We start from the raw sequence: 25402 nt of genomic DNA on the forward strand, positions 1-25402 counted from the left end.
TAGAGGCCCATGAAAGTGTTTAATTTCTTTTAAAATCAAGGAAGAACTGAACTTCTAAGTCAAATGAAATGTTTTAATATTTAATATTTGTCTTTATACCAACGTAGTCATGATAAATAATTTTAAAGATGTCTTTATGGAGAAAGAGGCCCACAAAGGCAAAAGTGCCTGGACCCGTGAAAGCTATAATGTGATCTTGTGTGTCTCTGCTTCTGGTCACGTCTCTATGAGGGTCTGCAAAGATCATGGCTCTATGAGGGTCTGCAAAAGTCTGCATAGCTTTGTTTCAAAAACAAGGCCTTTCCTGGTGGCACAGTGGTTAAGAATCCGCCTGCCAATGCAGGGGACACAGGTTTGAGCCCTGGTCCCAGAAGATCCCACATGCGGCAGAGCAACAAAGCCCTTAAGCCACAACTACTGAAGCCGGCGCGCCTAGAGCCCATGCTCCGCAACAAGAGAAGCCACCACAATGAGAAGCCCGTACACCGCAAGGAAGAGTAGACCCGCTCTCTGTAACTAGAGAAAGCCCGCGTGCAGCAACGAAGATCCAATGCAGCCAAAAACAAAATAAATAATTTTTTTTTAAAAATTAAAAAAACAAAACAAAACAAGCGCCTACAATGTGCCAGGCATGTTCCAGAAGCTTTACTGATATTCACTTCACATAATCCCCTCACCAGCCCCATGAGCTGGGCACTATTCCTGCCCTCCTTTCCCCAGCAAGGAAACCGAGGCTCCAGACATCACTAGCTCAAGTTCACCCAGCTACTAAGTGGTGGGGCCAGAATGTAAGCCCAGGCCACCTAGATTCTGGGTCTGCCTGTCGGGGGTTGAATGTCCAATGTCTGCATGAGTGTGACCATCTGCGTGTGAATATATCGACATACATAACTCATTTAATAATAATTAAAAGCAAAGGCTCTGAAGCCCCGCAGGCTACATTCTTATCCCAGCTCTGCCACTAATTTGCTGTGTGACTCTAGGCAAGTGACTTCACCTCTCTGGGCCTCCATTTCCTTGCCTGTAAAATGATAGTTCCTACCTCATAGGAGTGTTGTGAGAATTAAATAAGTTAATATGAGTGCTCAGAAGAATTATTCTTGTTATTATGTGTGAGGAGCACCACGTGCATCTATAGTGAGGATGTGTGTGTCATGTGTGTTGGTAACCACGTGAAGGTGTGTGTTTCTATCTGCAGGTGTGTCTGTGCGTGAAGCTGTTTCTCCGTGTGGCGGTGTGTGTTGCTGCTTGTGGGTGGATGTCTGAATGCCTGTGTGCCCCTGTGAGTATATGTGTGGATGTATGGGCCACCTGGGGCGGGGTGTGAAGGTCTTTGGGCAGCTAGGGTAGGTATTTGTGTGTCTCCTTTATTCTGTGGGAGAGGAGATGAGGGGCTTGGACAGGACAGGAATGAGGGGTCACTCCCTGTCTGATGCTGGGGCCGAGTCACTGCCTGCTGGTGGTTGCCGTGTCATCTCCTAGTCCCTGTCCCTCCTCCCAGACTGGTTGCAGACAGAGGGGGCGTGGGGGAAGAGGTGTTTGAGGCTGGGCTTTTATCTGGAAACCTCAATCTCCCTGTATTGTCCCCCTGTCCCCTCAGCCTTCCACGTCTCCCTACCACTTCCCCACTATTGGGACAGAGAATCAAGACTCTCCTGGGAATTAGGAACCCCTCCAGCTTGGCTTCATACCTGCTGTGTGACCATGAGCCAGGCCCTCCCCCTCTCTGGGCCTGTGGGATTCAACAATTTTAAAGTGCTTCGCCCTCTGTGCCCTGGCTGGGCCAGGCTCTGCACTGGGAGGGAAGTGCCAGGAAGTCAGGTTTCCGAAGCAGCTAGTGAGATCCTTACCAGTGGATGCCTAAGAGTTGGAGGCTGTGGTGTCCGAAATACCCTAATTAGACTCTTGAACTACATTTCCTAACTGGGTGGCTAGGTGCCCCTCTGAGCCTGGGTTACAATAGTGTACGCTGTGAGCAGACAGGATAGGTCTGCAAGGCTTATAACTCCCCACCAATGGAACTGTCATTTAAACAATCCCAACACCCAGGTTTTTCAGGGAGTTTCACTGAACCAGGCAGCTCTCAGAAGTCAGGAAGAGAATAGGAATCCTGGGTTTGAATTTCTTGATGGGATGGGATGAGATGGGATCTTGGGCAAGTCACAAACTATCATTTCCCTCTTTTATAAAATGAAGATTTTTCCTCCCTTAACCTTCCAAAGCTGTTTTAAGGATTGTAAATCTTGTATTGAAAGGCTTAGTACAAGAGCCGGTATTTGGTAAGTGCTAAATACATGGCATCTATTATTATTATTATTATTATTTCATCATTATTATTACTATTATTATTTATTATGCCCCCACACACATACATTATTTCTGACTACGGATAGAATTATAAAGCAGAAAGGAGAGGTTAACAACACCATCAGCAGGAGGGACACTTCACCCTGTTTTATTCCCCATCCCCTCCAAACCCGCGTACCTCCCAAACGCCGCCGGATCTCTGGGGGCAGCAGGGTCCAAGACACACATCCTTTGTCCATCCGGGAAAAGTGAAGCTGAAGCTCAGAGAGAAAAGACATTTTTCAAGGTCGCACAGCCAGTCAGGGCAGAAGCTGGTATGAGCCTCGGGACTCCACCCCCACTTCCACTTTCACCTGGAGCATCACTGCCCCTCCCACCCGGCTCGGGACTCAGTTTCCCCGCCTATGTGACTACACCACAGAGCCAGAGTCTGCTTTTGGAGATTGACCTTATTCTTGAGAGAGGGCGCTGCACCACCAGGGGAAATGGGAGGGGCGGCCAGAGGTGAGGGGGACCCCCATCTGGGGTCTTCCCTGCGGGGATCCTCCGCTGGGTCAGTCTAATAGCCTATTAATATCAGCCCCCGGGGCGGCGCTGCACTGCGCAGGCGCGGGCGGGTTCCGCAGGAGTGCGGGGTGAGCGCACGAGCGAGCGAGGGATTCCCTCTGACGTAATTGCTAGGATACCAAACAAACACTCAGCGGCGCCGGCCAAGCTCCTTATATGGCTAATTGCGTCACAGGAACTCCGGGGAGACCAGGCCGGGATCCCCTCCCGCCGAGTGCTTCAGAACGCAGCCCCCAAGACCCTCAGGGCCGCGAGGGTGATGCAGGTGATAAGATCGAGGCTAGGGCAGGCCTCTTGCCGGACGGTGCGGGGCTGGGTTCACCAGGGCCGGAGATATTGAGAAGTTCGCGGAGCGCGGGAAGGGTGACGTAAGCAGGGGGCCGGGCCCCGGGCATATAAATACAGCGGCTCTGGGCTTCATTCATAAGACTGAGAGCTACGGCCAAGGCTGGGACACGCGGAGCTGGGACTTGATTGTTGTGGTTCTTCGTCTTGGGGGCTGTGAAATTCAGTTTATTTTTTTTCCGGGAAGTTTTTGGAAGGATTCTTCTAGATAATTCTACATTTTATTTTGGAGGATCGACTTACTTTTTTTCGTCTTCCTTATTACTCCCCTCCCGCCGTGGGACCCGCCGGACGCGTGGAGGGGACCGCACCCGAAACAGATTCTGTACAGCAGGACAGAGCTTTCCGCCTCTGGGGGAGCGATCCCCCCTCGCCCCCGGGTCCTACGGAGCCTGGACTTTCAGGAGGCACAGCGGCATCTTGTGGGGGCCTGGGCACCGCAAAAGAATTACAGAGAAACTTTGCCTTTGTTGGAGCGGGACGCTGCCCCCATCCCGAGTTTCCCCGGACTCTCACCTTTCTTTCCCCCACCCGGCCATAGCCTTGGCTTCCCGGCGACCTCAGCGTGGTCACAGGGGCCCCCCTGTGCCCAGGGAAATGTTTCAAGCTTTCCCCGGAGACTACGACTCCGGCTCCCGGTGCAGCTCCTCACCCTCCGCCGAGTCTCAATATCTGTCTTCGGTGGACTCCTTCGGCAGTCCACCCACCGCCGCCGCCTCCCAGGTAAGTTCTAGAGGGTTGGGGTGATGCTTTGTGGTTTATAATTTTTTTAAAGTCAAGGGTGGAGCGAGCAATCCCCCCACCCCAAATAAAGACGCGTCAAAATCCAGGATCTGAGAGGGGATAGGCTCACGGCGCACTCTGCAAACTGCAGAGTCCGGACGTGCTTGCAATTGGTTGTGTGCGTGGAGCGCAGGGAGGGAGCACAGAGGGGTGAGCTTTGGGGGTGGCGTGAGTGCGCCGTTCAGTGCAACGTGTATGAGGTAGCAGGGCTGAGAACTTTTAGCCGGCTCGGGAACTGCCCCCCACTCAGGTCACCAACCTGAAGCTAGCGCGGTTAGGCAGGTGGGGGAAATCCCGGGGAAGCTTCCAGTAGCCTCCTCCCTTTTTCCTCCTCCATCCGAGCGCCTACTCCGGCGCCGGGTCATCCTCGAACCAGTGGGAAGGCGGGCCTCGAACCCTTGGTGGCGCTGCCTCCGCCTCCTGCGCGGAGACGTAACGGGGAACCCGTGCGTAACGGCTGACGCGCTGGAATCCTCCGTCTGACGCGGGGCACGCACGGCGCGTGGCGCCCCCTTCGTCCGCCCCGCCCCTGACGTCCCGGGAGCGTTCTATTTTGGAACGACGGGGCCACGTTGCTAAGGGAGGGGGCAGCCCGGCGTTCCGATTGGCCGCCGCGGCGCAAGCTTTGGCCAATCAACTTTCCCTTCCTATTTGTAGGGTGCAGTTTCCTTCCCCCAGTTCGTCCCCGGAACCCGTGGTTCTTCGGCGCTAGGGTCTCTTTTACGGGCCTCTAGAGGCAGAGCGAGGGGATTCCTGTCGCCACAGGAGCGATCTTCTGCGACCCAATGAGTCCGCAAGGACCTTGCCGGGATCCTGTCCCTCCGCTCTCAGGGTCCGAGGGTGTCTGTGTGCCGGAATTTCTTTGGGAGACATAGTGACCGTCACCCACTTCTCCAGGCACACACAGACACATTCCCACTCCCTCTGCTCCCGACGCCGGGTGTCTCCGGTTTGTCCGAAGACAGGACTAGAACCGCTAGCCCTAGGGGAACCAGCCAGGTGGTCTCCAGGAGCCCCGCCCCCTCTGAGTTTCCAGGACGCTGATTGGCCAGCGAGCCAGCCCGTCCCTCACCACGCCCCCTGGGAGAGTAGTTAAGCCTTCCGAGCAGGTCTAGGATTACATTTTGGGGGTGGGGGGGTGGGGGAGATGAACGGTGCTTGGGCTTGGGGTCTCAGGACCTACACCACTTCACCTCCGCGACAGTCTGAGGGAGCCTGGCTGCTCACTTTCTCTCCTTGTCTGCCCACCGTAACCTGTCGCTTGTCAGTCTCACTCTGGGGAGAGACAATTACTTGAAACGTTGTTCTAAACTCCTAGGCCCGTCCCCCAACACCCTTTTAACTGGGACCCCCGCCCCTGCACGGGGGTCTCATGGACCCTCCAGTCTCTCATCCCCTCGCTCAGAGGGGTGTGTATATGTGTGTGAGTGTAGAGGGAGGCTTAGCCTAAGGCCTCTCCCTCTCCCTCCCCTTGCCTCTGGGGTGGGGGTGGGGTGTTGTGGCTGTGTGTGTGGCTGTGACTCCATCCCGGGGGTTCTGTCACCCGGCTGTGTCCAGCCTCCTCCCCACCCCCCACACCTAAGAGTCACCAACCCGGGGTGTGATTCACCACCCGCTGGAACCGTGCAACCTTTCCCCGAGGAAGAAGGAGGAGGTAGAAGCCAGTTGCACAGAAATCCTCTCATTAACCACTGCGTCACGGTGTAGTGGAAGGGTGGGTGTTGTGGCTTTTTGCCTGTGACACACACATCCACACCCGCTGGCCCTGTGCTCACTCACAGGGTCGGTGTGTGTATGTGTGTTGGGTGTGTGTGTGTCGGTGTCTCTGTTTGTGTGTCTACGCCTGTGTGTGTATGTGTCACCCCGTAGGAGTGCGCCGGTCTTGGGGAAATGCCCGGTTCCTTCGTGCCCACGGTCACCGCGATCACAACCAGCCAGGACCTCCAGTGGCTCGTGCAACCTACCCTCATCTCTTCCATGGCCCAGTCCCAGGGGCAGCCACTGGCCTCCCAGCCCACAGCCATTGACCCCTATGACATGCCAGGAACCAGTTACTCTACGCCGGGCATGAGTGGCTACAGCAGTGGCGGAGCTAGTGGCAGTGGTGGGCCTTCCACCAGCGGAACCACCAGTGGACCTGGGACTGGACCTGGGCACCGCGCAGCCCGAGCCCGGCCTAGGAGACCCCGAGAGGAGACGGTGAGTAAAGGGCATCAGAGCTTGTTCTGGGCGCGGGGGCGGGGGCAGGTGAGGAAGCAAGAGAGGCAGGAACTTTCCCACTGTTGGGGTGAGGGACCATCTGCAGCCTCAATGCTGCAGAAACTCTATCATCCTCCCCACAGTCAGTGAGGTCTAGAAGATTCTTTTCTGACTCCTGGGGGTTCTTGAAGAAGAGGAGGTTCGGGGTGGATGGGGAGGAACACGTATCCCCAAATCTCACTATCTCTGTCTCCCCTACTCAGCTCACTCCAGAGGAGGAGGAGAAGAGAAGGGTTCGCCGAGAACGAAACAAACTGGCAGCGGCAAAGTGTAGGAACCGGCGAAGGGAGCTGACTGACCGACTCCAGGCGGTGAGGATGGTCCCTGGGGTGGGGTGAGGGTATGCTGAAGGGGGGCTCTCTCCCCATCTTCTGTTACCCACCACCACCTGTGCCCTTATCCTGGACTGAGAACCAGAGGTTCCACATGTGGAACTAGATACAGACGGGGTCACCCAGCTCATACACGCAGGCCCTCACATACTCCTGGCTGCTCCCTGTCCTGGTTTATGACCCCGGCTCCCCCCCACCCCACACCACTTGCCTGGCCTTCCCTTCATCCTGAGGGGACATATGAGCGAACTTTAATAGAGGGGCGCTCCAGTCATTTCCCCTTTTTGGTCTTGAGCAAGCGATAACCCATTTTTGCCTCGGTTTCTCCATCTCTTCAACCCCTCAGTGAATCTCCCAGGTTCCTGCTGCATTTAACATTCTGGAGAGTCTGTGAAACGAAATTCTTTGATTCTATGTCAATTCCCCCCCCACCTGCCCCAGCCACCCGTAGTTCTCAGAGCTTGGACTGGTGGCCTCTGCCATGATGCCCCTCTATTTTCATGCCCTACCTCAGTCTGAGAGTTTTCTACTTTATGCTTGCAGGGGGTGACCTGCTAACCCTAGAGGAAATCAGGGAAATCCTTTACTTCCCTGAGCTACCTGGTCTCTTCCCTGGGAGGCAGAGGGGGAAGCGTAGCAGAGGGGGAAAGGTAACAGAGGGGAATAGGTGGCCTTAGAAACATATAACGATCGTTCATTCACTCAACAAACCTCTGAGTGCCTCTTGCAACCAGAGACTTCCTATGTGTACCTGGCCGTTTCCTAACCATCCACTGGACAGTTGGGGAAACTGAGGCTCATAGAAAGTAAGACCCTTGCCCCAAGTCCCATAGCACACCAGGCCTCCATCTCAGGGGGTCTTTCAGTCCAGAGCTGCCTTCCAACCCTGGGCCTCAGCAGTCAGTCTAGGAGAGATGGCTTCAGCCATGACTCACCTTCTCTAGTCGCTCACCACGGCCTTTTTCTCCTTCCTCGCTCTTCTCCGCGACCTGGCCGCCCGGGCCTCAGGAGACAGACCAGCTGGAGGAAGAAAAGGCGGAGCTGGAGTCGGAGATCGCCGAGCTCCAAAAGGAGAAGGAACGTCTGGAGTTTGTGCTGGTGGCCCACAAACCGGGCTGCAAGATCCCCTACGAAGAGGGGCCCGGGCCGGGCCCGCTGGCGGAGGTGAGAGATTTGCCGGGGTCAGCATCCACTAAGGAAGATGGTTTCAGCTGGCTGCTTCCGCCCCCGCCACCACCGCCCCTGCCCTTCCAGACCAGCCAAGACGCACCCCCCAACCTGACAGCTTCTCTCTTTACACACAGTGAAGTTCAAGTCCTCGGCGACCCCTTCCCCGTTGTTAACCCTTCGTACACTTCCTCGTTTGTCCTCACCTGCCCGGAGGTCTCCGCGTTCGCCGGCGCCCAACGCACCAGCGGTAGTGACCAGCCTTCCGACCCCCTGAACTCGCCCTCCCTTCTCGCTCTGTGAACTCTTTAGACACAAAACAAACAAACACACAAGGGAGAGAGAGATTTGGATGAGGAGGAGGAGGAGGAGGAGGAGGAGAGGGGAAGAGACAAAGCGGGCGTGTGGCCTCCCTGCCTCTCCTGTCTGACCCTCCGCTGCCACTGCCATCGGACAGGAGGACTTCCTTGTGTTTTGTGCCGCCTCTTGTTTCTGTGGCCCGGCGAGACCAGAGAGCTGGTGACTTTGGGGACAGGGGGTGGGGAGGGGATGGACACCGCCCCCCGGCTGCCTGTCGGCCGTCTCGCTTCAACCCAACCTCTGGGGATGGGGGAGTGGGGGCGGGGGTGATGCCCACCTTTGGGCTGGAGGGAAAGGGGTGCTGGCGGTGGGCTTTGGGGTGAGCTGTAGTCCTCTGCAGAGAGGCCCAACAAGGAAATGCCACAGGACCCCCCAAGAGTCTCCCACGCCCACCCTTCAAGGGGTGACCAGGCTGGTTCTCCCTGCTCGCCCCCCACCACGACCTTAGCTTATTTATCCAACATTTCCATGTGGGTAGATCCTCCTCTGAATTGAGCCCCCCTTTAAAGGGAAGTTGATGCCCCCCTGTGATAATCCCCTTCCCCCCCACCCAGACTTAGTCTGAAATGTGAACCTCCCTCCCTGACCGTCCAGCTGCTCCCTCCCAGCGAGACTGGCTCTGATTTGAAATTCCTGAACCCTAAGGATCCCCCGCACATTCAGCCCCCAGCCCTCTTTTCGGATTACAGTGTTAGTCTACCCTCCCCCACCGCCCGTCAGCCTCCCCTCCGGGCCTTCCTTGTTGGGCCTCTCTGATTCAGGCAGCAGGGGGCGCTATGATGCCTGTCCCGCGGGAGTGTTTTATACTGTGAAATGAGTTGGCCGGATTGGGTGGGGAGAGTAGCCCGGTAGGACAGAACCCCTCCGGAGGGACTGTGCCGCCCACTCCCCAAAGCCCTTCCGTGGTCTCCCCTCCCCCACCTGCCTCCTTCCTCCCCTCAAAATGAGTTTGACTCAAGGGGGTGACAGAATCGAGAGGGGCTGACACTTACCCATTCGCGTGGCCTCTCTCCTCAGGACCCCCCTCCCACCCCCAGACCAAGCCCTGGCCTTTTCCTTTAAGGCCTGTCACCCTATCCCAGCCTAGGACGCCAATTTCTCCCTCCCCTCGGCACCCCACATCCTTTCTAGAAAGGGAGCAAGGGGAGATTGCCAGGGGGCCCGACGTTTTTCCGGAGAAGATTTAAAGGCTGAGGCTTTGAACCCGAAGGGGCTGGGCTCCCGCCGTCCCAGCTTCCCCTCCCCCAGCCCCAGCCCCAATTCTTGTTTCGGCTCCCCCCGCCCCCCGCCCCCCGCCTTTCCCTGTGTTTCACCTCATGAGAATTTTATCATGAGGCCAATTGATATTTTTTAATATCGGGTGGGTCACGCCGCCCTCCGTGCTGCATGGAGAACATTCCACTGCCCCGTCCCGCAGCTCCCGCCCTGAACCCAGACCCCCCCCACCTCCCGTGGCTATTTATCCCTTTCCTGATTTCCGAAAGGCACTTATATCTATTATGTATAAATAAATATATTATATATGGGTGTGTGTGTGCGCGTGAGTGTGTGAGCGCTTCCGCAACCTTGTTCTAGGTCATGTTGGCCCTCAAAGCCATGCCGTTGAATTGGAAACACTGCTTCTGGAAACTTCGAGGCAGCCTGTCTTGGGCTGCCTCTGTCTCTAGCTGTCTCTTTTCTGATTGTCTCGGCCCCTCTGGTTGTTTTCTGGCCGTCTCTGGCTGTCTCTTTCCCGAGTGTCCCTTCCCCGCTGTCTTTTCTCTGCCTGATTTTACCTGACCGTTTCCATCTGACTGTCCCTGATCCTCCAGCGGTCTTCCGACTCCGGGTTCGTTGGGGACCTGAGATTTTATTTTTGTGAGTAAGTCTGGGGGATTATAGATTTTTGTAATCTGTATCTTTGAGGATTCTGGGTGTGAGTGTGAAGCTGTGAGCAGGGCCTGCCCCTGCAGACCACAATTTATTGAATATCCAACTACCCCCACCCCATGCTGTATTTGTGATTCTCTTTTTGTATTTTGCACCTGACCCCTGGGGGGCTGGGGCTGGCTGGCACTGGGCCGCTACCCTCCCCTTCGTGGTTCTGCACTGTCGCCAATAAAAAGCTCTTAAAAGTGCATCCACCAAGCTTCAGGGTCTGTTTGCTCCTGACACCCATCACCTGCCTTCCTTTCAGCATGAAGGAGTGAGGTTAGATTGCTATGGGACTACACACGCACACACACACACGCTGGAACTCTTAACTAGTGAATCAGCCAACAGCAGGATGGAGGGAGGCTAGACAGTCAGGAGGACTTCCCACACACAGAGGCTGTACCTCCTCCTTGAAGAAGTAATGAGGCAGAATATAAGCCATGAGGTGTCTGATACCAAAATGCTAAAGGTCAGGGAGGTTTCCTGGTGAGGGAAGAATTTATACAGTGAGCCCCCTACATACAAACAAGTTCTGTTCCGAGGGGGCATTCGTTAAGTCCAATTTGTTCATAAGCCAAACAAAGTTAGCCTAGGTACCCAGCTAACATAATCGGCTACATAGTACTGCACTGTAATAGGTTTATAATAATTTTCACACAAATAATACATAAAAAACAAACAAAAAATAAAGAAAACATTTTTAATTTTACAGTACAGTACCTTGAAAAGTACAGTAGTACAGTACAACAGCTGGCATACAGGGGCTGGCACCGAATGTTCACAGGCAAGAAGAGTTACTGACTGGAGGAGGGAGAGGAGGTGGGAGATGGTAGAGCTGAAAGATCGTCAACAATAAGAGACGGAGGGCAAGCTGCAATTTCACTCACACCTGACGTTGATGGCACAGGTTCTGGTTTCTTGCTGGCTTCAATTCTATCTACCCTCTTGAAAAAACGATCCAGTGACGTCTGGGTAGTAGCTCTTTTTTGCTAGTCATCCAGTGATGTCTAGGTAGTAGCTCTTTTTTTCTCGTCATAGATGACATGGTAGCACTGGATTGCATTCTGAACGGCTGCTGCAACCTTCATGTATCATTGCACATGAACTAACTTACATTAGTTAGTTAGTTAGTTAGTTAGTTAACTTACATTAGTTAGTACATTAGTACATTAGTTAGATTAGACATGCAAATGAATGTTCACATCTTTGAAAACTCACAACTTGAAGGTTCATATGTAGGGAACTTATTGTACTTGACCCTGTAATGTTCTGGGAATCGTTTGAGCAAAAGTTAGAGATAGAAAAGGTTCACGCTGCTGAAGACCACTCAGGGTTATATGGGTCACAAAACTTGGATCACTTTTACAGTGAAGATCAGTTGCCTTTTGCTTTTTCACATGATCACTTCTTCTGGGTTTGGAACATATTGGGGACAAACCAAGATTGACTAAACCAAAACCATTGCCACTTTGTCCAAAGATACACCTGAGCCATCCCCATTGCAAGATCCAAGCCCACTGTCATTTGCATAGCAGCAAGCACTCTGGGAATGGAAGTACTGGTCCAGAGGTCAGACGTCTTAGTAAATGACTAAGCAGGAGAATTTGTCAGGATGGAATTACTTAATTTCTTAGTTAATTCACAAAATTTGCTAAGCATTTATCGTGTGCCCAGCCCTGTGCTGGGCAGGGTTGGGGATACTGCAGAGACTGAGACAGCCCCAGGCTCCCCCCTCCTAAGGTTCACAGTCCAGTGGGGGACACAGACCTATTCATAGTCAGGGATGATCTAAATTGGACAGGGTTGGGGGAGTCCATGGGACTTGAGGGGCCCAGTGGAGGCACCTAACCTGACCTGGAAGTCAGGAAAGACTTCCTGGAGGAGAGGGTAGCTAAGCTGAGTCTTAGAGGATAAATAGACAGCATAGAAGGGAAAAGAAAAAGGCTGAGTCTAATGAAATAGTGAGTGCAAACAGCTGTGAGTGGGGAGAGGGCTTGATACATTGAGGGAGCTAGAGGTTCACAGGTGCTAGAACAAAAGGTGTGAAGAGAGAGGTTACCAGGGAGCAGATTCTGCAGGCTGAAATTCCAGACTAAGAGTTTAGATCTTCTCTTGAGGGTACTGGGGAGCTCTGGCAGGTTTTGAGCATAAGAAGGTCAGGGACAGGTTTGTGCTTTAGGAAGACTCCTCTAGCTGCCAGGTTGAGGGTAGCTGGGAGAGGAAGGGGGCAAGGATAAGGCAGAAGATCAGAGACGAGGCTAGAGTGAGCACACTGAGGTGTGAGGGGGAGCCTGGAATAGTACTAGGGCTGTGGGAAAGAGAGGAGGGGGAGGATTCAAAAGACTTTTAGGAGGCAGAACAGACAGGACTTGGTGAGTAGCTGATTTGGGAAAGACAGCACAGGGCAGTGGTAAATAGCATGGGCCAGATGTCTGAGAGCCCTGGGTCTGGAGGCTTCCCAAAGCTGGGTGACCTTGGACAAGAGGCTTCATCTTTCTGAACCTCAGTTTCCTCAGCTGCAGAATGGGGCTGAGGGGAATCAGTGAGCTAGTACACGCCAGCGCTGAGAGCAGAGTAAAATGCAGTTATCACCATCTTCATCGCTGTTATTGGGGCCACCCTGTTTTCCCGCCTGGAATATTCCCCCGCCTGGAATATTCCCCCTCTCTGCTGGCTAATCCACTCTCATCCTTCAGGTGTATATTCAGATATTACCCTGACACCCTACCTGAACTCAGGTCTCCTTGTAAGATGTCCTCATAGGTTCTGTGCCTGCCTTCCCAGTAGTTGTCACTTTTGTAGTTGTTAATTAAATGGGTAATTGATTAGTGTTTAAAGTTTGTCTCCTCCACTGGACTGGGAGCACCATGAAGTCAGGGTCAGGGTTTTGTCGTCACCAGTGTGTCCCCAGGACCGCTCAGTGCAGGGCCGGGCATAGAGCAACCACCCAGCAGATACTTGTTGAATGAGTGAATGAATGAATGCATGATCAAATGAATAAATATTTGCTTAGTAAGTGCATGCGTGATTAAATACATGAGTGAGTAAATGAATAAGTGAGTAAGCAAGTGTAGGGGAGGAATCCAGGATCACTCTCAAACTGTAAATATCCTAGAACAGAGAGTGTAGACGAATTTTTCTTAATCTTTTGGAGTTCTTTGTTATTCGCGGAAAAAGAAACGTATCCACAGGGAGAGACACAGGTGGGAAAGGAGAAATTGCCAAGCACAGAAGTGCAACGATGTTCTCTGGACCAATTCGCACTCTATGCACTATATACTCGAGTTTGGAGAAGAGAAAGAAGTATCACGCCCGAAAGGTGGAATTGAACCACTCTGTCGCTAGACAGCTACAGGTTTGAAGCCTGCACCCCAGACCACTGAGGATCATCCGGGCAAGTAACCTGTCTTCCCACATAGCTATATAAAACCCATAAATTTCTATTTTTTTAACCTATGGTGATGTAGTTTGGGAGAGTGTGAGACTGTTGACTTCAATATCTATAAATTCTTCCAAGCTATTTATTACGGTGCATAGCCTTCCAAAATGTTGAGTTTGCCTCATATGAGTTGAATCATTGTCGCTTTAGAAACTGTCTCATTTGCATAGCGCCGCGCATTCTGGGAAACGGCGCCAGGGGACCTGGCGCCCTCCCTTCTGGCTGTTAAAGGGCCAGAAGCCCCTTTTTTCCAAGTAAGAAGTCCATTTTTTAAGAGAAAAGATCCATAATTCGGCATTCAGAGGCCCCTTTCCTGAAAAATCCGAATTCGAGTGGGTGGGTTCCTGCTAGAGTCTGATTTAGCCCAGCCCCGGAGGCTCCGAGCTGGCGGCTATAGGGCTGGGGCGACACCTGCTGTTCTTTTGTGGAACTTCAGCGATCTACAGAGCCCTACGTTCTTTCACATGTTCAGTGGGCACCTACAGAGTCCCAGACGCAGTCCTAGGTTCTGGGGATGACAGAATTTCTGTCCCCATTGAGCTTACGCACTAGTGATCATCAGTTTTTGCATCTGCATTTTATGGCCGAGGAAAGTGAGGCGTAGAAACGGATAGTACCCTACCCTATCCACACAGCCCATCCACTTGGGAGAACAGAACTTGTGCCATTGTAGTTATATTATTACAAAAAAAGTGATCCTTTTAAAATCCAAGTCAGTGATCCTTTGACAATATCATTCCCCGACATGAAACCTTCCCAATGGCTTCCGTCTCAGAGTAAAAGTCAAAGCTCTCATCATAGCCTTACAATCCCGATGATTAGACCTTTGCACTCCTCGGACCCGATCTCCTACTCCTCTCTCCTCATATACTTGGTTTCTGGCTCACAGATCTCGCTGCACACATCAGGCATGCTCCCTTCTCAGGGCCCTTGCGTTTGTTGATCCCCCTGCCTGAATCTCCTTTCCTCCGCATGTTCCCATGACTCACTGCCTCTTTTCATTCTGGCCTCTGCTTAAATATCACCACTTAATGAAGCCTTCCCTGAGCACCCAGTCTAAAATAGCAAGCCCTGTCACTCTATCCCCTTCCCCTGCTGTACTTTTCTCCATCACCCTGATCACCACCTGCCATATTCTACTTCTATTTGCTTATTGTCTGGCTGCTCCCACTAGAATATCAGCTCCATGAAACCGTGGACTTTGTTTTGGTGGATTTTGTTTGTTTGTTTGTTTATTTGACCGCGCCGCGAAGCTGATGTGATCCTAGTTCCCTGGCCAGGAACTGAACCCAGGCCCTAGGCAGTGAGAGCACGGAGTCCTAACCACTTTGGTTCATTTCTATGTCCCTGGTATCCAAAGAGTGCTTGAGCACTTGCCAGATGCTCACTAAATGTTTGTAGGATGAATGCAAGAATATTATCACTATCCTTCTCTGAGCCTCAGTTTCCTCATCTGGAAAACAAGACTAGTGCAACTAGGGGGAATCATAACGAGCAGCTGGATATAGAAGCCTGACATGGCACCAGGCAACTGGGAGTCACTCAATAAAGGCTGTTTCCATCTCCAACCTGTTTCCTGCCTCCAGTGGGGGTACCAAGGATGGGCTTGGGGGCTTTAGCCATTCCTGAACCCATAATCGCAACCGGTCCATCTTCCTCCTTTCTTTGAGATGGACAAATGGACACTTTGTCTTATGGAAAGTATGAATAAAAGTATCTTTAGGAAATGTTGCTCTTTTATTTGGAAGTTTAAAACACTGCCCCTGCTTGGCAAATTCAGATTCAAGAGAAGCCCCCCTAAGTCCTCTTTCTTTCAGTTAGCTAGCTGCTGCTAGGCAACCCCTGTATACAAAACCTGACGCTGTAACTACTACTCCTGTAACATCATTATCTATCTCCTAAAATGTGACATGCATCACAAGAGGCAAGATTTTAGGTGATGCACAAACATTTTAAATGGTAATAGTTTCATGTTTAACTGTTATCTTCTACTTCTGGCAAGCGATACTGACTTCCTTGGTGGTGGAGTAACATTTCCTTTTAAAAGACATTTGTTTTATTTTTTTAATAAACCAATTTAAAGAAAAAATTAGGCAAATAGCAGAACAGGTGATATAAAGATCATCAAGGTCCTGAGGGCTGACTGAGGTTTGGGAAACAATGTCATAGCTAACAATGCAGCTTCTGTTTACTGGACATTTATTCTATGCCAGGCCCTGTAACAAGGGCTTGACATGTAGGTAGCTTATGGCGACAATTTTCTATTTGAGGAAATGAGCCTTCAAGAGGTGAGGTCACTTGTTCAGGGTTACGCAGCCAAAAAGTGAAGATGATTCAAATCCAGGTCTGTGGGTCTTTAGACTCCAGTCTCCTGCCTCCTCCTCCCCCAGTTTAGTTTTGGAAACTGAGGCCCAAAGAGGTCACGAGGCCCTGTGCTCATTCCCAAGGCAGTTGGAATGGAGAGAAGCGGGTGGAGAGGTTGGAGAGAGAGAAGACATGGCTTGCTGACTGACTAGATGTGGGGGGTGAGGGAATAGGAGTCCAGGGCCATACTTGGGTCTCTGGCTGGGCGACAATGTGGGCAGGAGGGGATGTCCCTGAGTGGGAAATCAGGTAGGACAAGGAAGAGGTTTAGACATGTTCGAGCGGGGAGTCTTCCATTAGGCAGTTGGATACATGGGTCTGGGACTCAGGTGAAATGGTTGCACAGCAGGGAGAGTGTGGGGATCGACTCGTGATGTCTGCCTTGAGCACAGGCATGGAAAGTGGCTGTCAAGGCTTGGCTAGCTCTGGGATCAGCCAACTCTCAGATGGCAGAGGGGAAGTTTCTTCCTCCGCAGAGATGAGGAAGGTTCCTCCCTGAGTATCACTTACCTGCTTTTCAGTACAGGAAGATGAAAACTGGAGTGGGCTGGAAGCACAGGAGACCTTGGGTTTTCCACAGAAGTCTTTATTACAGTGTAAATCCAAGCTCAGGCCTCCCCTGGGCCCCATGCAAAGCCCCAGCGTTGAGGCCAGTGGCATCCAGGAGACACCACCCCCTCACGGCGCCTCCAGCGGTGGGGTCCCGGAAGTGCAGGGCGTGTGCCCTATCTAGGCAACTACAAGTCCCAGCAGGCCCCGCGGCCAAGGTGCCTCGCCTTTCCAAGACTCCTAGAGCAGAGCCTCTTGGGAAATGTAGTCCTGGCCACTCAGGCAATTTGCGCAAACTCCCTGGTGTGAGCGATCCTGACACCCACTGGGAAATGGCTTGGGATGAGGCAGGGAGAGGGTGGGGATGGAAGGGAAATGGAAGAGGGCAGAGGGCTACAGGGGGTGGGGACAGGCGTCCCGCAGGCAGAGACACCCCTTTCATTCGGCTTTGGCTTTGGATCCGGAGACTGCGGCTGCTGCCGAGGCAAGGGCTCCGGTCCCTGGGATCTTAGCTCGGATCCTGAGGGAGAAACAGGTGGAGTCAAGGGTTGGGGCAAGCGACAGGATAAGTAGTATCTGAGAACTAAAAACTGGATGGAGGAACCGAGTGCCCAAGCCAGCCCCTACCCTCCACCTACTGGCCTGCGATGGAACTGTCTCTCACCTCTTAAGAAAAGCAGGCACTCAGCCCCAGGAGATTTAGGGACAGGGAATATTGGGGGTGGGGGGAGGAGAAGCATTCCCAAGTTTTCTCATTCTCCATCCCATCCGTCTCTACCACATGCCCTTACTTAGCTTTGATGTGGCTCAACTGATTGGTCACCAATCCCACATACTGGTCAATCTGGGCCTGGGGAGACAAGAAGGGGTGAAAGGAGAGATTGGAGGGGGTTCTTCTCCCTAATTCATTAAGAAAGCTGCTTCCTCCCCCACCCCCAGATCAGGAGTTGGGAGGAGTGGCCCACCACTCCACCATCAACTCTAAACCTAATAAAATACCCTTGGAAGTCAGAAGTCCAAGGTGAAGTGTCAAGTCAATAGGACCACACTCTGTGTGGGAAGTGATGTCAGGTAGACACACAAGAATTTGCCAGTGGCTTTGCGTCCTGGGAACTACTGTTAATCTTTGAGTGAGTTTTGTGTGTGTGTGTGTGTTTAGGGGCAGCGTAAGAATAGAGGGCGTTAGTGTTGGTTGTCGAGTCCCTGAGTGGATTGATTTAAATACTAGATTAATTCAGTGTTAATTGACTTTGTGAGCCTCGGTGATTCCGGCATGTGAGGGAGTTAGGACTATCTCCCTGGCAGGAACATGTATCGTTTGGCTCTCAGCTGTGCCGGAAAATGTCAAAAATGGAATGTTGGTCCATCTGCCTGTCTCTGGATAGGATATATGTCAGTTGGCCCTGGTTCTGTCAGTGTCCTGGGCTGGGATGGGTGTCAATCAGACCCAGACTATGTGTAGGGATAGATGGCGTCAGTCTGTCTGTCTGTCTGTCTGCAAATGGAATATGTGTTTGTCAGTCCCTGGTGGTATCAGGGGAGACGGGGTATTGGGGTACCAGGAGAAGGCATTCATCTGTCTGCCTGTTTCTGGCTAGAAAGAGTGTTGTTCAGCCTCGTGCTATGTCAGGGAGAGAAGACACCAGTCAGGCTGCCTCTCTGGAGGTAGGACGTGTCAAGGCAGACCTTGGATCATTGTTGGGGAGGAGCCTCAGTTAGTCTACCTGCCTTGGGTTGGAATGTGTCAGTCAGATCCTGGCTCTGTCACGGGCCACCTATCGAAATGCCTGTCTCTGGCTGTTGAAACATATTAGGTAGACTCTAGCTGCACGGAGGAGGGGCAGCAGGCAGACCACCTGTGCCTAACATGTGTCAGTGAGAGCCTGATTCTGTCAGGGGTGGGAACACCAGCTTGTCCTCCTGTCTCTGGCTGGGACATCTGTCATGGACCCTGGCTGTGTGTGTGGGGGGTTGTTTGGCCGGGGTACTGCCAACTGAGGGCCTGTCGCACTTACCTGGTGCTGCCGGTACAGCAGAGGGACTGTGAATAAACCGATCACTCCTGCGGGCACAGAGATGGGGGTCAGGGCTCTCCAGGGAGATTACCAGCTCCATTCAGAGCCCAGGAACCCACCTCCCCGCCCCGCCCCTCACAGCCTTCCCAGCTCACCCAGAATGAGAAGAGTCAAACCATTGAAGATGGCACCCACGAAGGTCAAGATGTAGAAGAGAAGGGCCAGCTGAGGGTGAGGGTCGGGGTCAGCAGAGTCTACGGGGTGCACCCTGGGCTGGGAACTTCCCCAGCAATGGCCCTCCTCCCCTCCTCCCCCCAGGGGCAGGGAGTTGAATGTTGGGACCCAGGAGGGAGTGGGGGGCTTCAGGGCACCTTGAGGGAATCCACGAAGTCTTCTACCAGAAAGAAATGCCGCAGCTGCGTGGCCGCAGAGACCACGCAGGAGGCAATCTGTTGGGACATACGTTCTGTCTGCTCCCGAGTCAGGGTCAGGTCCACATCCAGGTAGGCCCTGAGAGAACAGAGGTGTGTGAGGCCACTCAGTGGGTGGATGGGACCCAGGCTGAGGGGCGTGGCTGAGACAAGGGCAAGAAGTGAGGGTTGGGGAGTAAGGCCAGGTGTAGCGTGCTAGGGTGGAGGTCAGGGTCAGGAGACGGGATCAAGGATTAAGGGTAAGAGGTTAGGGTCTGAGGTTACGGCTGGAAGTCAAGGGTCAGAGTCTGGTTTAATGTCAGGGTCAGGTTGGAGTCAGGAACAGGAACAGGAACAGGATGGGTCAGGGCCAGGGTGAGAAGTCAGTGCCTGATCTGAGGTCATGGGTCATGACTTAGGGTCAGCGCTGAGGTCTGGACAGAGGTCAGGGTTGGGGGCCAGGCTGCGGGCTCTCACTGGAAGGGGTTGGCGCCGTCCCCCCGGTGCATGGCCTGCAGCACTTTTCGGTAAACCCTGAGAGAGATGGTGCCGCAGAGCAGCAACAGGGCCACATGGGCGGCCACGGACACGATGCTGAAACGCAGGAGGCTGAGCAGGGAGACCATGAGGCCTGTGAAGACCACTCCTGACGTCCTCGTGTTTTTCCAGTACAGCAGGTCTGCCACTGTGGAGGGAGGGGGCGGCAATCAGGCTGGGGTTTGGAGCTGGCCTGGCTGACTTCTTCACCTCCTATTTCCTGTCTCGGGGCTGAAACATGACCTCTTGACACACCTGTCAGAGCCTTAACCCAATTTCCAGATTTTTATTTATCTTCTTTTATTCCATACTTGCCTCCTGGAAAACCCAAGTTAACTGTCTAGCAAGTCCCCTCAAGCTTACTCCTGCCCATAGATAATGTGTGAACACAATTTTGGGTGAAAAATCAATCTTCTGCATCATGCATATCTCACTCTACTTTTCCTCCTAGAATTCCCTCCTAGTCAACGGGAATAGCTCTTATTAATTCATTCTTTTTAAGGGCTACATGATATTCCATGGTGTGGCTACACCATCATTCATTTTATTCAACCATGCAGCTATTGCTGGGTCGTTTACTTTGTTTCCTCCCCCCATCCTCTTCCCTGACAGTACTACAAGCACCAGCCTCCTGCAGATATTCTTACCTCCGGGAGGTTCTATTTCTGAGATAGAATCCCAGGGGTCGAATCGCTGGGTGGACTAATTATGTATTTTCGAATGTCATAAATATTATCAGATTGCTTACTAGCAAGACTGTAACAATCCTTATTTCTATGAGCAACATGCAAGTGATCTTTTCCCAGCATCCTGCCCAGCAATGGGTGTCATTGTTCTTTTTATTTTTTGCACCCTGACAGGTGTAAAGTCATATCTCTTTGATACCCCTACCAACACATACATCTAAGTCCTAAATGTATTAATAACATCATCCTCCTTCCTAGGCCCTAACTCAAACTTCTGACCCCTTTCAGAGATCCTAAACTCACCTCCCAAGCCCAGCCTATGTCCTGATCAGTGACCTTTGGACCCCAACGTTTCATCTCACTCATCTTAACTTTTAACAGCCGTCCCTATAATCGGCTCTGCTTTGAACCCTGAACTGAGAGCCCAGTACCCTGCCATCTATTTCCAGACAGTCTCCATCCTCCCACCCTTACTCCAATCAAACTGACCCATCCCAACCAGTCCCCCTCAGAGTCTGACTCTCCTCACTTCTGTATCTTCCCTATGCACATCCTCCCATCTACCTCTAACTAGGGTAGACCTCCCTTCAACCCCCTCCCCTGCAGGCTCCCCAAAGCCTGAGCCAGTGGTGGGGGAGGGGCCGGGTCACCTGAGGCGGGGCTAAGTTTAGGCACGCTGGGGGGAGGGTGCCTCTCAGGCAGCTGTGCTGGCCTGTCCAGCTACTGAGTGACAGCACCGCCTGGGCCTGAGGCTGGGGGAGGGGGCCTCGCTGCTCTTGGGCCCCAAAGCTCCGGCTCGAGAGAGAGGGGACCCCATACTCCCTCCACGCCCTCCCTAGACACCCCCGCAGCCCCTCAGCCCCAGCCTGCCGCTCTGGGGAATCTGGGACCAAGAGGAAACATCCCCCAGATTTGAGGGCGATAAAAGTGAATCTGGGTCCCTTTCCACAGTCCCCCAGCGCCCGCGTCCCAGCCCGCCCCGAAAGCCCACCTTTACTCCCCATCTCGGCTCCGAGGGAGAGGCTACAGACACTGCTGCTTCTCAGGGATTTTGCCCACTTCAGTGGAACCCGGAGGGAGGGAGTAAGGGGGTGGGGCCCCTTTGTACCCAGCCAATGACTCTCCATTGCGGTGGGAACAATTCCAAAACGGGGTGGCTCTCTTTGTAAACAGCCAAAAGCAGTGATGTCTATAACCTACCTATAGGAACCGTTCGTGGAGGCTGAGCATACTTTAAAGTAAGGTGGGGTCTATTTACAATTGGCCAATTCATGTGGTCAGGGAAGAGGAGAGTTTTTAAAACGCGCAGAGTTTACTTTTACTTGCCCAGTGGCCACATTCAGAAAAGAGCATTATTTTTTCAGGGATTTGGCCTGTCCAAAATCAGCCTCTAGGGGGAGCACTCCAAAAGAGGGATTATTTTTTAGCAATTAGCCAATCCTAATGCTTCTTCCAACTTCTCAGGTGGGAGGGCTAACTTCTCAAGTGGGAGGGGGAACCATTTAAAAAGAGCCAATAGCAATCTCAGGTAACGGGAAAATTTTTTTAAAGGGTGGAGTTTACAACGTCTTGCCAGTAGCAATACCTCCTCCCTTCTACATTCTCCTCTGTTCCTTCCCGAGGATGGTCCCTTTAAAAATCAATCCTCCACCCTCGCTGTAGTCCAAAGGAGCACGTTCCCTCATGCACTTTACCTAGAAAGTGTGGTTCCAATGTGAATTCTGATTGGTCCGTGCTATCGAGGCACTGCCCCGTGATTGGCTCCCGCTCCAGCCGCCCCCACGGCTCTTCCTCCTCCTTCTCGTCCAGCGAGGGCTCATCTGGCCAAGAGTTCGAATCCCGAGATCGAAGTGGAGATGGGGTACGGGCCTGAGGGATCCCAGAGCCAGGGCTGGGCTGTGGAGTCAAGACTTCGGGCGGCGAGGACTGAGCGAGTCCGAGTTGTAGGTCCAGGTCTGGTGCGTTAGAGAGAGAAGGCTGTGAGCTTTCACCATGGAGGTGCCCTAAGGAGAGACCACCCACCCCTGGTGGCTTTGGTCCCAGCACCTCGGACATCTCACCTTTCCCAGCCTCTCCAACCTCTGATCCGTCGGGCTCTTCGTCATCCAGCGGGGTGGAGCTACTGGTGGCAGAGTCCTCCCCGGACCCTGCTCCCCGGGCCGCCCAGCCCAGTTGGTCCAGTTGGAGCCCCAGGTCCTCCAGGGGGCGCTCAGCTGGAGGGGCAGAATCGGGGTGACCACGGCGCCCGGGCTCCGGGGATTGGCTCAGGCTGGGGATGCTCTCCAAGCTGTCGCCCAGGCCAGGTTGCGGGGGTGGCTCTCGCGGCTCCGAGACTGAGCGGCCCTGGGGCCGTGGGCGGCGAGCAGCTGAATCCCTGCGGGACCCAGAGCCCAGCACGCCATCGAAGGCGATGTAGGAGAAGGTCAGCTCCCGGGGAGTGCCCCAGTCCTGCGATGTGGTCTCCTCCTCGTCTTCCTCTGAGAATTCCCGGGCTGTATGCAGCTCCCGAAAATCCGAGTCGTCGTTCCCTCCTGCCATGAGCAAAGGAGGGCATGAACTCCTCTGACCAAGACCCTAGCCCACTCCCCTTAACCCCTTTACCCAGCTGTGAGCCCCCTTCAAGTCCCACTCTCACATCCTCCCTCTCTGCTTACCTTCTGTGGAGTCAGGGGTAGAGGAAGCTGTAGACGGAGCTTCTTCTGCAAGAGGGAAAGAATCAAAGACTCTTAGAAGCTTAGATTGCCCGAGTTACAGAAGTAGTGTGCTAGTCCTGGAAACCTGTCTGAATTAAGGAATCTTAGAGTTTTAATTACAGGACCTCTAGAATATTCTGTATACAGACTGTAAAACCTTAGTATCCCTGCTGTCTGAAGCTCAGTCTTAGAAGTTCAAATCCAGGAATCTCGATCTTAGTGCCTTTAAATTAGGGATTTTAGGAGGCTTCAATTCATTAATTCTTTCAACAACCATTAATTGAGTGTTTATACAAATGTGAACAAAACAGACAAAATCCCTAGTCTCATAGAGCTTACACTCTATAGGGGAGATAGACAGTAACAATTAAACTTATGATGTTGGGTGCTAAGTGTGTGGAGAAAAATTAAGGTAAGGGAAGAGAAAGTAAGGGGATGCTATTTCAGACAGGTTGGTGAGGAAGACTTCCCAGATGACATTTGAACAGAAACCTGAATGATGTGAGGAAACCATGTGGATATCTAGGGAAGAGTCTTCCAGGCAGAGGGAAAAGCCAGTGCAAAGGCCCTGAGGCAAGCAGTAAGCTTTGCATATCTGAGGAACTGAGAAATGTGCAGATGTGACTGGAACAGGGTGACTGATGGGGAGATGGAAAGGAGATGAGGGCAGAGAGGAAAGGCGGGGTGGGGTGGGGGTGGGGAGATCACGTAGGGCCTTCCTTTGTAAGCCCAGGTAAGGACAAGATCTTAGAATGTTGGGATGATACTCTAAAATGTTGAAATAACAAATTCTTAGAATTTTGGCATGTTGACTCTCAAGACATGCAAGTGGCTAGGTCGGCGTTGCAATCCCCAGCTGTCAGAACCATAGGGGTGTGAGACAGAGAATGTTAGACAAGGACTGTTAGAGCCCTGGCCTCAGAAATCATAAGGCTCAGACAAGGCATTTTCAATTATGGAATTCAGCCTCTCAGAGTTAGCTTGGGGCTTTGCCTACAGGAGATGATCAATACCGTTTGGAGATTGAAATCAGATGCCCCTCCGCCCCCACCTCGTTTCTTCAGCTAGGGCATAGGAGGCCAGGAATCAGAGACCCGGAGTGGTAAAACCTAAGGACCCAGGAGTCCTAGCCCCAACCCAGACAGGGGATTGTACAATTCGGGCGAGGTCGGGGCTGCCTCTGAGTCTGGGGAGAAAACGGAGGTGGGATGCGAAGATGGGTGATGCGGGGGAAGGGGGGAGTCAGACCCCTCTTCTCCATCGTGGCTCTACCCCTCCATTCAAATCCCCTCACCGCTGGCTGTGGCCAGCACCAGGGCGAGGGGACAGCTCCCGGAGAGCTTCCTCATCCCCGGGCGGAGCCCCGCGGCATATTCAAGGGCCCAGAGCGCCCCCCGTCGGCTATCTCAGTGCCCCCAGCCTCTGCCCAGTCTCACTCAGGTTGTCCGGGTCAAGTCGCCCTCATCGCCGCTAGAACACGGGGGGAAGGGAGAGCTTCCTTTGTCTCCTTCGCTTCCTCCCCGTCTTGGCTCTCCCGCGGCCCAGGTCGGAGGGGAAACCGGGGAGGAGCCCACCCGGGCCTCTGGGTCCCACACCAGGCCTGAGCCTCCCCCCTACTCACTGCAGTGGGCGAAGACCGGCAGGACCTGCCCCATGGCCCCCCTCGGGCCTGCATCGGGACCCCCGCCCACTCCGGCCACGCCGCCCTGGGCCTGGGGCCGCGAGCGCTCATCTCCGCCGCGCCCAGGACGCCGCCGCCGCCATCCTCGCTGCCTCCTCCTCCCGGGCCGCTCCAGCAGCCGCCGCCGCCGCCGCCGCCGCCCTCGGTTCGGCTCAGCGGGGGCGGGCGGGGCCGCTGTGGGGCGACTGCAGCGCGGGGGCCGGGGGCGGGGCCAGAGAACGGGGGGCGGAACCTGAGGGAGGGCGAGGGGGAGGGGAAACACCCGGGAGGATGGTGGTGGGGCGTGGCCTTCCTAATAGAGGGGCAGAGCTAGGACCCTAGGCTACCTGCCGAGAAGGCCTGGAAGGCGGTCTGAAGGGCGGGGTCTAGACAGAAGAGGGCGGGGCCTTTAGGGGGAGAGAAGCGGGACCGAGGGTAGGGTGAGGGGCTCCGGGAAATGATGATGAAGGAGCCTAGGCGGAGAGGATGGGGGCGTGGATCTCAGAGTGGGTTGGGGTGGAGCTACAGGTGGCATTGAGGGGAGGGTGTAAAGATTCTATCGCTGAGAGGTAGAGGTATAAGCCTAGATTCTCAATGGGAGTGGGAAAGGGGGCGGGAAGAAACTACTCGGAAAGTTTTGAGACAAGGGGAGGAGCTCAGACTTGGGGAGGTTTAAGCCAATTTAGAATTGTTCAGAGTTGGGTGGGGTCAGTCCGAGACTGAGGAGCTAGAGGCGTGGCCTAGAGGGAATAGGGCAGAACAATCAAGGGTGGTGGTGCTGCCCGGAAGGTGAGCTGAACCTGGAGTGAGGGGGCTGGGCGCGGAGCTAGAGGCCGGTCGGGACTGCGAATATTAGAAGCCTCTGAGGCTGTGTGTGTGAATGGATGGGAGGGACCTGGAAGAGAAGCGACTGAAACCCGGGGGCGAGACGGAGAGGGGAGGGGTCGAAGTAAAAAAATTAAGCATTTAAAGCTTTTGAAACCCGGATGGGACCACTGATGTGGGCAGAGATTGA

General features: G+C 53.4%; 2 protein-coding genes and 1 non-coding gene across 4 annotated transcripts; 1 reads left to right on the forward strand and 2 right to left on the reverse strand.

Moving 5' to 3' along the window:
• Window positions 1-3251: 3251 nt before the first annotated feature.
• FOSB (FosB proto-oncogene, AP-1 transcription factor subunit) lies at window positions 3252-10239 on the forward strand. Of its 2 annotated transcripts, XM_061172595.1 has the most exons (5): window positions 3252-3942; window positions 5872-6201; window positions 6465-6572; window positions 7602-7757; window positions 7898-7987. In XM_061172595.1, exons 1-5 carry the CDS (start codon window positions 3817-3819, stop codon window positions 7898-7900), a joined length of 723 nt encoding a protein of 240 aa, XP_061028578.1. In that variant the 5' UTR covers window positions 3252-3816; the 3' UTR covers window positions 7901-7987. The 2 variants fall into 2 exon arrangements, with proteins under 2 accessions (XP_061028578.1, XP_061028577.1); XM_061172594.1 differs by having other exon boundaries at window positions 7602-10239.
• Window positions 10240-13343: 3104 nt separating this feature from the next.
• Window positions 13344-13430, reverse strand: TRNASTOP-UCA (transfer RNA opal suppressor (anticodon UCA)). The gene has a single exon. It is a non-coding gene; the product is annotated as a tRNA-Sec (tRNA).
• A 2988-nt stretch (window positions 13431-16418) lies between these two features.
• RTN2 (reticulon 2) lies at window positions 16419-24545 on the reverse strand. The gene is made up of 10 exons (XM_061172806.1): window positions 24349-24545; window positions 22689-22733; window positions 22095-22565; window positions 21729-21989; window positions 19289-19496; window positions 18773-18911; window positions 18557-18626; window positions 18402-18448; window positions 17178-17236; window positions 16419-16906 (listed from the first exon to the last, which is right to left on the reverse strand). The coding sequence occupies exons 1-10, from the start codon at window positions 24380-24382 to the stop codon at window positions 16825-16827; spliced, it is 1416 nt and encodes a 471-aa protein (XP_061028789.1). The 5' UTR covers window positions 24383-24545; the 3' UTR covers window positions 16419-16824.
• Between the last annotated feature and the right edge of the window lie 857 nt (window positions 24546-25402).

This window comes from Eubalaena glacialis, chromosome 18, assembly GCF_028564815.1.
Source record: "Eubalaena glacialis isolate mEubGla1 chromosome 18, mEubGla1.1.hap2.+ XY, whole genome shotgun sequence".
NCBI classification, from domain to species: domain Eukaryota; kingdom Metazoa; phylum Chordata; class Mammalia; order Artiodactyla; family Balaenidae; genus Eubalaena; species Eubalaena glacialis.

Bases quoted from the DNA above. Each gene is read 5' to 3' on its own strand.
- FOSB (XM_061172594.1), top strand. From the start codon at position 3,817: ATGTTTCAAGCTTTCCCCGGAGACTACGACTCCGGCTCCCGGTGCAGC. The intron at 3,943-5,871 runs GTAAGTTCTAGA...GTCACCCCGTAG, and splicing joins CCACCGCCGCCGCCTCCCAG to GAGTGCGCCGGTCTTGGGGA. The intron at 6,202-6,464 runs GTGAGTAAAGGG...TCCCCTACTCAG, and splicing joins GGAGACCCCGAGAGGAGACG to CTCACTCCAGAGGAGGAGGA.
- RTN2 (XM_061172806.1), bottom strand. From the start codon at position 24,382: ATGGGGCAGGTCCTGCCGGTCTTCGCCCACTGCA. The intron at 19,497-21,728 runs GTAAAGTGCATG...CTCCCTCCACAG, and splicing joins ATTGGAACCACACTTTCTAG to TGGCAGACCTGCTGTACTGG. The intron at 18,912-19,288 runs GTGAGAGCCCGC...CTGTTCTCTCAG, and splicing joins GACGGCGCCAACCCCTTCCA to GGCCTACCTGGATGTGGACC.